At 45.1% G+C, this 14331-nt stretch overlaps 1 protein-coding gene across 4 annotated transcripts in view; it reads left to right on the top strand.

The window, feature by feature from the left end:
- KCNQ2 (potassium voltage-gated channel subfamily Q member 2) overlaps positions 1–14331 on the top strand; it is a 124877-nt gene that overhangs the window by 71393 nt on the left and 39153 nt on the right. For 3 of the 4 annotated variants that reach the window (XM_033153729.1, XM_033153728.1, XM_033153731.1), the window contains exons 9-10: positions 6389–6418; positions 14070–14138. In XM_033153729.1, coding sequence (XP_033009620.1) covers positions 6389–6418; positions 14070–14138 — 99 coding nt within the window. The remainder of the gene's footprint in view (positions 1–6388; positions 6419–14069; positions 14139–14331) is intronic. The other variant, XM_033153730.1, reaches the window with a different exon arrangement.

Below are 14331 nucleotides of genomic sequence, written 5' to 3'. Positions count from 1 at the left end.
CATAGAGATTTCTCAGGACTTAACAACCATTAAGTGGTTTAGAAAAAGCTTTTAAATGGAAATTTTTTGGCCCTGCACTAGTTTTTGGGTTTGCTGTTTTATCTGCTGTTCTTTTCTTGGCATGTGTGATTTTTTAAAACAGGTTTTTATGGGTGACTCCCGGCGTCAGCCTCTAGTTTAACATTGCCCTTTTGTAGATGTGTTGTTTTGTGAGCCGCTTTGCTTCTTATTTTTAGAGCACGAAAGGATCACATAAGTATTTCAAACAAGGATCAAAGGAGATCTTTGGATCCCAGCCGCTCTCCTGCCCCATCTTTTTAACAAAATAAAATAAAAATAAAAATCCTGTTGCTCTTCTTCTTCTTCTTCTTCGATCCCTCATAACCAAGTAAGATTGTCTTCCATAAACAGGGTTTTAACAATGAGTCCGTAAATGACTGTGGAGACCAGTTCTGGATCCACAAGTCCTTCCACAGTAGGGACATTGGTTTCTGGGTGGGAGTTGATCACGATGTGGATTTGCCAAGCATGCCTTCCTCTTAGTACGTTTCTCCCTTGCATCCTGAGTTTGAGTGTCTTCAAATCCATGACACCTTTGGTAAAGGCTGTTCTCCAATTGGAGTTTTCGCAGGCAAGTGTTTACCAATTGTTGGCGTTTATACTATGTTTTTTTTAAAGATTTGCCTTGAGAGAGTCTTTAAACCTCCTTTGTTGACCACCAGCATTACGCTTTCCATTTTTAAGTTCAGAATATTCTTTGGCGATCAATTGTAGCTGAGTAAGATTGTCTTCCATAAACACGGTTTTAACAATGAGTCCGTAAGTGACTGTGGAGGCCAATTCTGGATCCACAAGTCATTCCACAGTGGGGACATTGGTTTCTGGGTGGGAGTTGATCATGGTGTGGATTTGTCAAGCATGCCTTCCTCTTGGCACATTTCTCCCTTGCATCCTGAGTTTGAGTGTCTTCAAAGCCCATGACACCTTTGGTAAAGGCTGTTCTCCAATTGGAGTTCTCGCAGGCAAGTGTTTACCAATTGTTGGCGTTTATACTACATTTTTAAAAAGATTTGCCTTGAGAGAGTCTTTAAACCTCTTTTGTTGACCACCAGCATTACGCTTTCCATTTTTAAGTTCGGAATAGACTGTAGTTGCTTTGGAAGACGATAATCAGGCATCTGCACAACATGACAAGTCCAATGAAGTTGATGTTGAAGAATCATTGCTTCAGCACTGGTGATCTGTGGTCCAAAGTTTCTCTGCTCTTACGGGTGATTGCATAGAGCTGGTCACAATATAATAGTGAGTGTCAGGATACTGCTGTGGATAGGTCAGTCTTCCCCCAACCTGATGCTCTCCAGATATTTTGGAGTACAACACACTTCAGGTGGTTGGGGCTGACAGGAGATTTAAGTAAGTCCCAAGGTGAAAAAGAGCTGTCGTGAAACGGACACCTTTTTCCACTTGTTTCTGAAGTGGGAAAAGTGTCTTCCTGGCATGGGGATGGGGGTGGGGGAACTCTTTCCCGCTTCACCTCCACAGTGCAGACAATCCTTTATCAATTCCATTCCCCCCATCAATTAGTTGCAGCATTGCACACAGTTCTGGAGTTTAAGCAAGGTTGCGCACAAGGATTTAGTCCCAAAAGCGAACAGGAAGGAATGAACCGTGAGTCCACAGAAGTGCCTTCACAGCAGACCTGAAGTTGATGTGTGATATAAAGCCGACAAGAGCTTCTAAACACCTTTCACATTTGAAGGTGCATCTTTGGGCTTGCAGAGCTGGAGTTGAGGGACAAAGTTTTTATCAGTTTCCCTGTAGCTTTTCACAGGCTTTTCACAGGGATTGCATAACTTTACTTTCGTTCCAGTTACAGGTGGGTAGCCGTGTTGGTCTCCCTCCCCTAGATTTGGTATCCTGGGGAGGAATTCAGCGTAACGCCAAATAAATTATTCCATCAGCTCAAGTATTTCAGAAGGAACGATCCTTTTGCTTCTCACCTTGTGTGCTGTTCTGGGGGTTCTCTGACCAATTTTTTTTTGGGGGGGGCATATGGGATGCAGAGGAGAGAGGGGAGAAATGTTGCATTGTGCTCTAGGTGGGACTACCTTTGAAGGTGACTTGGAAACTACAACTAATCCAGAATGTGGCAGCTAGACCAGCTAGACTGTTGACTTGGAGCAGCCGCCAGGACCATATAACACCGGTCCTGAAGGGCCCACATTGGCTCCCAGTACATTTCCGAGCACAATTCAAAGTGTTGCTGTAGACCTTTAAAGCCCTAAACAGTCTCAGCCCTATATACCCAAAGGAACATTTCCACCACCATCGTTCATCCCGGACACTAAGGTCCAGCTCCGAGGGCCTTCTGACAGTTCCCTCACTGTACAAAGTGAAGCTACAGGAAACCAGGCAGAGGGCCTTCTCGGTAGTGGCACCCACCTTGTGAAACACCCTCCAATCAGATGTCAAGGAGATGAGTAACTATGTAACCTTTAGAAGACATCTGAAGGCAGCCTTGTATGGGGAAGCTTTTTAATGTAAAATGTTTTATTATGTTTTTATATATGTTGGCAGCCGCCCAGAGTGGCTGGTGCAACCCAGTCAGATGGGTGGGGTACAAATAACCTATTATTATTATTATTATTATTATTATTATTATTATTATTATTATTAGCGTTAAATGCATGCATGTACAAAAATCATTCAGAAAACAGACTGAAACATTCTGCTCAGTTTCCATCAATGAGATAGGACGGTGCAGAACCTCATGGAAATAAAGGATAAGCTCAACACATGCCTTATGAGGAACGGCTTAGGGAGCTGGGTATGTTTAGCCTGGAGAAGAGAAGGTTAAGGGGTGATATGATAGCCATGTTCAAATATATAAAAGGATGTCTTATAGAGGAGGGTGAAAGGTTGTTTTCTGCTGCTCCAGAGAAGCGGACACGGGGCAATGGATTCAAACTACAAGAAAGAAGATTCCACCTAAACATTAGGAAGAACTTCCTGACAGTAAGCTGTTTGACAGTGGAATTTGCTACCAAGGAGTGTGGTGGAGTCTCCTTCTTTGGAGGTCTTTAAGCAGAGGCTTGACAGCCATCTGTCAGGAATGCTTTGATGGTGTTTCCTGCTTGGCAGGGGGTTGGACTGGATGGCCCTTGTGGTCTCTTCCAAATCTATGATTCTATGATTCAATCATCCCATGTTCCTCTTCTTGCAACCAACCCCCATCCCCTTTATTAATTGCAAAAAGGCAACTCCATTTTGAAATTATCAGTTAGAAAAAGGAGACTGGGAATAGAGGGGAAGAAAGGCACAGGTGTTCTTAAGGAGAATTTCATCATCAGCGGAGGAAAGGAGACAAGCAACAGAGAGTTGCAAAGAGGCAGGATCTGTCCTTCATATCAGAGCCCCAATCCATGCACTGCTCCAATTCCTAATGGATATTGCATAGATGTTTCCAAAGTGATGGAAGAATTTAATTTTAGATGCACGAAAGCTATGATTTACAAAATGCCATTTTTAAAAATGCACCGGATGGAGAGATTCTGCACTTTTCTGTGAATTGCGCACCTAGATTTTTCTCACAGTGCTCTCTGCATCAGACTGATCTTTAAGGTGATGCCGAGAAGGTCACACACGGTGGAGGTTTAACTGTCTTCTTTGTAATTAGGATTAGTAACACTTGCCTTTCAAATGAAGAGGATTAATTAATTCTTGTAAGTCACCGGAGAGCCTCTTTATTATTATAGGCAGTGATTTCATCTGTAGGAAAGCTACTCTGGTTAAATCTTAAAAAGTGCTATAGCAGGCTATAACTCAGCCACCACAGAACGGCAGAATTTGTCTTCCTGAGTTGGGCAGAAGTGTATTTATCTAGAGTGTATAATGACATAAGACGAGCTCTGTTGCTTATGCTACCTGGAAAATTAAAAGTATTTTCCTCAGGTCTGGCCTTCCTCCCTGCAAATACTATGGGTGCAATTCAATGTAGTCTTAACTGGGGAATGTGTGTGCAGAAAAAAGTCTGCTTGGGCAACAGGACTGTCCTGGGGGTTCCCCTCCTGAGCAGATTTAGAGGTCATGGGGGGAAGAGAAGGTGGGAAGTCCTGTTGTGCTTATGGACTTTGTTCCACACATGTTCCACACTCTTAATTTCAGGGTTGTGAGTTCAAGCCCCACATTGGGCAAAAGATTCCCTCATTGCAGCGGGTTGGACTAGATGATCCTTGTGGCCTCTTCAAATTCTACAGTTCCATGATTCACACTTACCTCCCCCCCCACTCTTTCTAGGCACAGGTTTCCCTCCCAGTGTGGTCCTTTCCTTGTGAAAACACACTCTTTAATGCTGAATCAGAACAAATAGCAATTAGGGTTTTCTGCAGATTGCTGTTTGCTCTGATTCTGCAGTAAAGAGTGGACCTGTGCCTAGAAATGCAGCACCAAAGGAAATCCAGATGAACCCTTGGTTTAATCTCGCCCTGCAGGTCTGGATTTCCTTGTGCACAGATCTAGGATGTCTAACTTTAGTGACGCTGTTGCTTCCTTAAGGAGCAAGCTCTTCTCAGCCTATCCTACCTCAGAAGGAAGACAAGCACTTCTTTTCCCATCACGATTTAGCCTGGCTTTCTTCCTGACATGCTTAACTTCTGTTTGCGGGGATTTTTATGTCTCGAAAAACATCTTATTGCTGGAGCCCCCCCCCCACCTGCAGCATGATATGGTAGAAGCCTGTCTCCCGTTTATCTCTTCAGAGAGAGCATCTAGCTTAACATTTTAGCGTTTCTGCTGTTGCTAAATATATAAGAAAAGATCACGAGAGCTTTCCAAACCAGAACAATGATGTGTGGAGCAAAATAAGCTGCGAGATATATATATTTGCAAAGTTCTGGGTGTTTTCAAATCAGATTTTTTTTAAAAAAATACACCTGCCATTGTAGGCAATGTTTGAATTTTGCAGTGTGTGATGTGCAGAATTTCTGGCGAGTTTGTTGAAGACAGCTTTCCAATTTTCACAATTTGCGGTTATAGCTTCCAGTTAATTGAAGTCTTATGGCGTTCCATTCTGGCTGAAGCTTTCATCCTTTACAGAGATAACAGCTTTCATTCCGCCCTGTTCTGCCCTCTTCCTTCGGGCCATTTAAGCACATGCCTGAGATGTTCCAAGTGACACTTGTAAACGGTGCGCAGTAGACAAGTGTGGGCAAACACCTACCCTGCTCAAACCAGTTTAACAATAATATCTTCCTCACCAAGGGACTAGCTCTGTTGAGGGCATGCGTTCGTGGGTTAGGAATCGCTAAAATGAAATCCGCAACCTTTCCCCCCCAAACTACAGTTCTGACAATCCTTTGGAAGATCAGAATTTGTAGAAAGCTGATGGCAGATGCTAGCTGACGCTGTGTAGATGTTACAGGTAGGTAGCCGTGTTGGTCTGCCGTAGTCGAAACAAAATAAAAAATAAAATTCCTTCCAGTAGCACCTTAGAGACCAACTAAGTTTGTTATTGGTATGAGCTTTCGTGTGCATGCACACTTCTTCAGATGCACACGAAAGCTCATACCAAGAACAAACTTAGTTGGTCTCTAAGGCGCTACTGCAAGGAATTTTTTTATTTTGTTTCAGCTGTGTAGATGTGGTCATGGTGGCACCTTTATGGTGGTGAGAGGAAGAGTACTCCTTTGGGGAATCTTAACTTTGGCTTCATGCAGCGAATCTACTGTAAGTGGACAGGTTTTGCTCATTCTTACGGTCTTTATTGATGTTGGAACAGCAGAGGGATGTAATAAAAGAGATCGTTTTGGAGGGTGAGGTTTAATTGGCCTCGGGCAACAGTTTGTTGATCGGCTCACTTACAGGAATCCTTTCTTCTGCTGTAACCTTACTGTGGTCTGTTCCCTCATGTTCTACATTAGCAGTGGGGAAACCTATGGTCTGCAGGCCTAATATGGCCCAATAGTGGTCCTAATTTTACCCAACCTGTAGCTAGCTATCTGATGCCCTATGTGATGTCAGGTGTGGAGCAGGCAAAGTCTTGGCCTCACAGGAGCATAAAACGCACTCCTGATTTTTCCTTGGCACCCACCACACCCACCCCAATTGCTCACAACTGGTTTTGACAGATAGATTTATGTGTTTAAAATATTATGCTGAATCTAGGCCTCTGAAGTGGACTGACAGCTGAGCCCTTTCAGAGTTTACCTGCTGGATGGAACACTCTTAGCTCATGTGCTAATTTTCTTCGTTCTGTTTCTTTTCTTCCCACCTTCCCTTTTTTTATAAAAAAAACTTTGCTTTCTCCCTTTTTGGTTTCTCCTGTGCTCTTTTTTTTCTTACCCCACCTTTCTCCCCCCCCCTTTTTTTTGAAAACACTCGAAACCTAAAGCTCACAAACGCAAACCTATGGGGCTTCCAGGTATGGAGATGCATGTGGATTGAAGTTCGTGTGTCATGTTGTTCCTTGTGGTCTTTTTCGTTTTGTTTTGTTGGGAATGATCCCTGCTAAGCTTGGTTCTAGACACACGAAAAGTGAGACCCTCTACACAACGCAAGCGACAAAGCCACACAGCCAGGCACCTACCGGTACATAACATTACGATTCTGTGCAGCTTCTCTGCAAAACGTATCAGATACTGCTTTGCATAGAAAAAGGGGGTCGAGAAATGGCTCTTTCAAATTAAGAAGAAAGCTGGTGAGTACGGAGGGCCGAACGAGTTTTGTCTTTCCCCAGCAAACATTTCAAGCACCCTGTGTTTGTACGTCTCCAAATGGTGACTGGGTTTCCCTAAAATCTAGGAGAGAACTGGATCTTCACCATTAACCTGGCCTGTGGCTGTATGAATAAACAGACACTGCTATGAGGGCAATCCTGCTTTATAACTGGGCACAGTGCTTCACACCGTGTGTTTTACATTTTTGTCAATTGATGGCTTCCTATAGCACTCCTGCTGACCCCTCCTCCCTCCTCTGCATTTCCTTTATCTACTAACTTCCTCCCCGCCTCCACCACAATCTTCATCCTCTTATTTCTGTCCTCTATGCAGCCACCGAATGCAGGAAACTACCCTATAGCCATTGATCCATAGAGCCCAATACTGTCTACTCTAGCTGGCAGCAGGTTTTTCCAGCATGCCGGACAGCAGAGATTCCTTTTAATGAGAGTTGCTGGGCAGTGGACCTTCTTACTGTGTCTTTTAGGGCCCCGGCCCAATTACATGTTACTCTAAATGTGTCATGTGACGTAATGTCAAGGTTCTAAAAATTAAAACCAACTGCATAGGGCAGGGGTCAGCAACCTTTTTCAGCCGTGGGCCGGTCCACCGTCCCTCAGACCATGTGGTGGGCTGGACTATCTCTCTATGTTACAGGGGCAGAGCAAGGGGGGTGGGGGCGGTCCACCCCGGGTACCGCCCTGGGGAGGGTGACACTCTGGGGGCAGGCCCCATCCCCGTGATCGACGGCGTGGCAACTTTTAAAAGGCTGCAACGCGCGAACAGCAGCACAGCGTCTGTGCCGCTGTTCACGTGCTGCAGCCTTAAAGGTTGCCGCACCGCACGGAAGGGGTGCCGGCCGATCGCGCCCGCCATCTTGGGTGGACTGCGCATATCCACACATGCACAGTCCACCCAGGAGGCTGCGCATGCGTCGTGACGTCATGACGCGCGCACGGGGAGGGGTGCCTTGATGTTTGCCGCCCCGGGCGGCAGACTGGCTCGCTCCGCCCCTGTCTGTCTATCTATCTATCTATCTATCTATCTACCTACTTATCTATCTACCTATCTATCTTTTTTGGGGGGGAATGAACGAATTCCTATGCCCCACAAATAACCCAGAGGTGCATTTTAAATAAAAGCACACATTCTACTCATGTAAAAACACCAGGCAGGCCACATTCTACTCATGTAAAAACACGCTGATTCCCGGACCGTCTGTGGGCCGGATTGAGAAGGCGATTGGGCTGCATCCGGCCCACGTGCCTTAGGTTGTCTACCCCTGGCATAGAGATCTGGATTGGGCCAAAATCCACGCAGGGTGGCAGTGGTATTTTAATGCATCCACCTCTCTGCTGCAATTTGAAAAGAATAATTCTTTTCCCCCACCCATAAATATTACATGGCAATTAAGGGTTGATAGGTCAAGAGCATCTCACACCCTGAGATTTCAGGGCCCCAAACTGAGACCTAGGGGTGACCCCAGGTGCTGCCGCGGGAGGCGGACCCTGGTGATGTCATGGGCAAGTCTTCCTCTGTGTTCCCTCCCACCACTGAGTCCTGGAGATGGAGGTTAATTGGGAGAGGGAAGGAGGGAGTGGTGGAGGTCAGAACTGGTCCCCAAGAGACACAATAATTTGCAGCCAGCTCCTGCCAGTCTGAAGTTTGGAACTGCACACATAGTCTGCTTAATATATACATTTTTAAAGCATTCTCTCTGTCACCTGGTTATTCAAACCCTCCCCCTGCCACTTGGAGGGGAACAGGCAAACCTGGTGACTTCAGACCAGCGCTGGAGGTCTGACAACTCTAACAGCAATAATTTCAAAACTCCTACTGGTGTCAAAGAGAGTGTTTGCCTTCCTATCTCTGTTCACTATGCCCCAGGGCGGAGGATTAATTTAAAAAGCAAAGTTGTGTCAAGTGGAATGTACTTATAAAATAGCAAAAAGATGGACCTCCATTAAAACTGGTCCTCATTTCTAGTCAGCCAGAAATTCACTTCCTTATTTTTAGGTTCTGTTCTGTGCAGCTGGGATAATGTATAAAGACTTGATCGTGAGGGGGGGGGTGTCATCTGGATTGGGTGGTATTAAGCTTTTACTCACCGTTGACCTATTGAAATTAATGGACCCAACTTAGTCATGTTCATTAATCTCAACAGGTCTACTCATGAGTAAAAGTTGAATGCCGCTCATTCATTTTGTTCCATCCCACAAAGCTGGATATCAGTGGTATTTTGGGGCCGGGGAAGGCTGTAATCGGCACAACCCCACGTAAGAAGTTCATTGCCATTGAGGTGATTTATAGTGCATAGTGGGAAGTGGGATTTTGGTCGCTTCCTCGGCACCTTGGTAATGTCTGAATTGGATCTACGCCCTTGCTTTTGAAAGAGCTACCGGTAAGCCCAATGGTCATTAAGGAAGGATGAGTGATATAGGTAGCCAGCAGCTTCTGGCAACATGGGAATTTTTTTTTTTAAAGCTGCCTTCCAATGTACCTCCTTTTCTCTCTTCTCACATCTCACTCACCTTTTCACTTTTTCTTTTCTTAATCCTTTTCTGTTTGAATGAAGACAGACGTAAAATTTGAATGAAGACAGACGTAAAATTTGAATGAAGACAGACGTAAAATTTGAATGAAGACAGACGTAAAATTTGAATGAAGACAGACGTAAAATTTGTAATTTAAGACCCAGTGGGCTATTCTCACCAAAATATAAACCCTGCTTTGCAAAGAACATAGTAGAGGTACATACATTCCAGCACATTAAATGCTGGATCAGGGCTGTCTAGCATCTTCTTTCCCCCTTTTAAGCAGCAAATGTACATCCACTTGTTTCTAGGTCCATCCTGCTGCTTGTTTTTATATATATATATAAAAAAACACCACTTTTTTTTTTGCAAAGGTACCGAATATTACATCGGTCTTTACCCTCGTCTTTCTCTTTGGTAGATGTTAGTGGCTTCATTGGTGCAACTCACTTTAGGTCAGTGTTTTTCAACCTTTTTTGGGCAAAGGCACACTTGTTTCATGAAAAAAATCTTGAGGCACACCACCATTAGAAAATGTTAAAAAATTTAACTCTGTGCCTATATTGACTATATATAAAGTAATTTTTCAATTTTTCCCACGGCACACCAGGCAACATCTTGCGGCACACTAGTGTGCCACGGAACAGTGGTTGAAAAACACTGCTTTAGGTAAGGTCACAACCCGTTTGTAGGTTGTGCCGCAACAGTTGATGAGCATTGTGCCATTTTAACCACTTCCGCCTGCCGGGAGCACCCCTGTTCCTCTCTCTGCAATGTTTTCCCTGCTCTTAAACGGGTAAGTAGCTGCGCTCATCCCACAAAATATATGTGCAGGAGTAGGAGGCAGCTTCCTATTGACATTGTACGTACAAATACCATATTTTTTGCTCCGCAAGACTCACTTTTTTCCTCCTAAAAAGTAAGGGGAAATGTCTGTGCGTCTTATGGAGCGAATGTGTGGTCGATCCCTGGCTCCCTTCGCCCCCTTGCCCAGGCCTCCATTGTTGAATGGTCTGCAGACAGAGGCTGTTTGTTTCCCCAGAGACATGTGACTGGCTGATTAGATTTATCTGTCTGGAAACTGTAGAAATGGCTCCCTTTCCTAAAGAAGCTGCAGAACTGTGAGTTGAACCCCATAAAAGAAGCTGCAGAACTGTGAGTTGAACCCCTTTGCAAAGTAAGCTCAACAACTTTGAGCTGATCCTCAAAAAAGGGGGGGCTTTTCCCCTTTCCAAAAGAAGCTGCACAACTGTGAGCTGACCCCCCCAAAAAAACCTGGGCTTTCCCCCTTTCCTCCTCTAAAAACTAGGTGTGTCTTATGGTCAGGTGCTTGCACCTGGTTCTGACTTCCATCCCTTCACTTAACCTTTCTCCACTCTGAACTGTTTCCTTGAGCTGCTCTCCTCCACCCACCCCCCTCTCTCTTTCCCCTTGCACCCCTGCCCTTGGAACTGCTTCATGTGTAACAAATAAAATTAACCCTTTGTGGTGTGTGCACGCGTGCATTTGTGGGAGTGTGTATTGTTTCGTTCAGCCCATTCTTGTGTTTTTGTGTACGGTATCGTTTAGCTGACCGCTTCGAGGCATGGCCCAGCGTTACTGACCTTGCCTTAATGATGTGTGTGCTTCTCAGTAATTAGCCACCTGTGTTTCCCTTTTGCTATGGGCACTGAGCAACTGGTATCCTTCTATTTCACACGCTACTGCAGTCAAAAGAGCAGATTGTCCATCTTAATGACGACTTTTTAGCTTCCCATAAGTGATGTCCATAATGAAGTCAATGAACCATGCAGGAATTCGAAGACTTGATTGTGTTGGGCTGCATGCGCTGTGTTTTCATCCTGATGGTTTAAATCTTTGTGCCAAGCTGTTTAAGTGAAGCACGATCCTTTCCAACAAGGTGACACCTCTTCCGGAAAAAGAGAGGATATTAAACTATCACTGAGTCCAAGCATGGAGCGACAGAGCTGTCCAGGCTAAATTAAAAACAAGAGAGTTCTTGGGCATGTTCTCTCCTCCCACATTAATTTCTGAGGGATGCATCAAAGCCTTGAATTATGTAAGGCAATAAACGTCCAACTTGGCAAATGGGATACTTTCAATGTTTTGGTCTGCACAATAAAATCAATATTGGGAATGGTGAACATGAGCATTTTTGCAAGGGAACTGAAGCAAATAAAAATTCTGCTTGAGAACTGCCCCTCAAACCCTTCCCAATTAATTTCTGCCTGAAAATAATGTATACTCGGGGCTTTTTTCCAGCTGGAACTCACCGGAACTCAGTTTGGGCACCATTGCTATTCTAAGAGAACAAGGGAGTTCCGGCACCTCTTTTTCTAGAAAAATATAGCACTGGGTATACTGTATTACTAACACTGGATTCCAGTCTACACTTATTGTCATATATCCGGGTTTCTACAACCTGTTTTGCCCTGATTATGGCCAGAATTAGTTTTATTAGCAACAAGCAGAAGCGGGGAGAGAGGACCTCAGTCCAACTATGTAGCCCAGCAACCACCAGTAAAGATCCAGTGCTGCCAGTAATAAGGAAGGCCTAGAGCTCTGTTGCTTGGCAACCACCAGTTGCCAAGGCCACTACGACCCATATTTTCTAGTTTCAAGGCAGAGTTTCTGTTCATTAACTTAAGAGTCAAACCACACATTAAGCACTTGTAAAAATATAAGAAGAGGGCTGCTGGATCGGGCCAAAGACTGCATTATTATTATTATGATTATGATTATTATTTTCATTTCTATACTGCTTTAGCTTGTGAAAAAAAATCTCAAAGCGGTTGACAACACATTGAAACATCCCACAAAACCACCCAAAATAAAACAAATTCAAGCTTCCAGGAAAATATTTCAGATCCTTCTCTAAGGGGCATCCTGCTTTCCCCATATTTATTTACCGACTTAATTTATAGAGCTGCCCCATAGCAGAAGTACTCTAGGAAGCCAGTGTAGTGTAGTGGTTAGAGTATCTAGTCCAGGGTTAAGCAACTTTTTCCAGTTGTAGGCTACTCATGTAAAAACACGCTGATTCCCGGACCATCCGTGGGCCAGATTTACAAGGCAATTGGGCCAGATCTGGCGCATGGGCCTAAGGTTGCCTACCTCTGATCTAGTCCAACGTTTCGTTTTTGGATATGCTAATTAGGCCCCTGCGAAGCCCACAAGCAGGATATGAATACAACACAGTCCTCTCCTGCAATTTTCCCATAGCAACTGCTAGATTGTGGAGGCAGCATAGAGACATCATGGCGTCTAGCCTTTGATAGCCTTATCAAATGCATTGGTCTAACCCCCCCCCCCTTAGAACAATCTGATTTGGTGATCATTACATTACTATATTTGGTGATCATTACAGCGCGGGTGGCGCTGTGGGTTAAACCACAGAGCCTAGGGCTTGCCGATCAGAAGGTTGGCGGTTTGAATCCCCGCGACGGGGTGAGCTCCCGTTGTTCGGCCCCTGCTCCAGCCCACCTAGCAGTTCGAAAGCACGTCAAAGTGCAAGTAGATAAATAGGTACCGCTCCAGTGGGAAGGTAAACAGCATTTCCGTGCGCTGCTGTGGTTTGCCAGAAGCGGCTTTGTCATGCTGGCCACATGACCCGGAAGCTGTACACCGGCTCCCTCGGCCATTAACGCGAGATGAGCGCCGCAACCCCAGAGTCGGACATGACTGGACCTAATGGTCAGGGGTCCCTTTACCCTTACCTTTACTATATCTAGAGAAGTAGAAAAATATCTACCCTCTTTCTCCACACAATGCATAATTCCCCTTAATCATGTCCCACTTTATTCTCATTTCCCCGCTCAAACCCTGAAGCCCCAGTCTTGTAGCCTTTCCTCACAGGGGAATGAACCCCCGTCTTCTGTTTCCCCTCGGTTTGGGGGTGAAGGAAGCTCCAACTGTTATTCTGATTGCAGCATGGGAAGAGGTGAGGCTTAATCTCTCCCTCCCCAGCTATGACCAGGAAGTAAACACATGGGGATAGTGTTTAGTTAAAAAAAAAAAGTTGTGTTAAGTGTAACATGTAGTTTGGCCCTCGGAGCTCTGAAGAAGAGTGCAGGGAAAACTGATTCCAGCCCTGATGGATGGAAGCCCTGTCTTAATGTAGAAGCCAGATCTCATAGAAATATGATTTGAGGATTCTGTGGGTTCCTCCCTCAACACTTGAAGACTCCTTTCTTCATCCCACTCAACCCCATGGACACCACCAGGATTAAAACCTTGTTGTGATACTTTTCCAAACTCTCCATATATCGCTGCTTTTTTACGGCGTTCTCTTTACACTGAAGATTTCCCCTTAGATTCCTGGGACTTCCTCCTAGATAAGCTTTGCTGTCAGCCTTGATGTCCAAGGAAGAGCTTACGAGGCTTATGTGGAAGGAAGCTCTAGAGGCCAAATGGACCTCCGAGGCGACCGTCATGTAAAGGGAAGGCTCTGAAAACCGAGGACAGGGTGGGAAAGCTTTGCTGTCAGCCTTGCCTCCTGAGAAACAGCAGTGTGACACACCGCTGACTGCTGTGTTCAGGTTTAACTAGTCCTTGCGGTCCTCCTCCTCTCTCCGGGAGTTTAAAGCCAAGGGAATAGGGGGACAGCCTTCCCCATCTGCATTTTGCTCTCATCACCCCTGCTCTCAGGGTGCCTGAGCTATTAAAAGCTATTCCCTCTCTTTCTGTATTCGCACGCTACGGCACAGGCAGCATTGCAGGGGAGGGAAGTGGTTTCCATAACAAGAAGCCGACATGCTTGGCTTCTTGGCTTCTTGTCTTCATCTGACTTTTCCTCCTCTCATTTCTCCTCCTTCCATTTTAGGCTCATCCCGCCTTTGAATCAGCTCGAGCTCTTGAGGAACCTGAAGAGCAAATCTGGACTGACTTTCAGGTGAGTTAGATGGTCGTGGATCCAGCCCACTCCCCCAAAGAAAATGTCATAGACAACACTAGACTCCTTCCACAGGCACCCTTTATAAGTGTTATGTCAACATGCAATGTGTGTGTGTGTGTGTGTTAGTTAGGACTGGGCGATGTATTGATACGTCGTCCAAAATTGGTTTGAATTCCACATCGTGCTAACG

Source organism: Lacerta agilis, chromosome 6 (assembly GCF_009819535.1).
Source record: "Lacerta agilis isolate rLacAgi1 chromosome 6, rLacAgi1.pri, whole genome shotgun sequence".
In the NCBI taxonomy this organism is placed as follows: Eukaryota; Metazoa; Chordata; class Lepidosauria; order Squamata; family Lacertidae; genus Lacerta; species Lacerta agilis.
The sequence above is the reverse complement of the archived record's forward strand: the minus strand, read 5'-3'. Positions and strand labels throughout refer to the sequence as shown.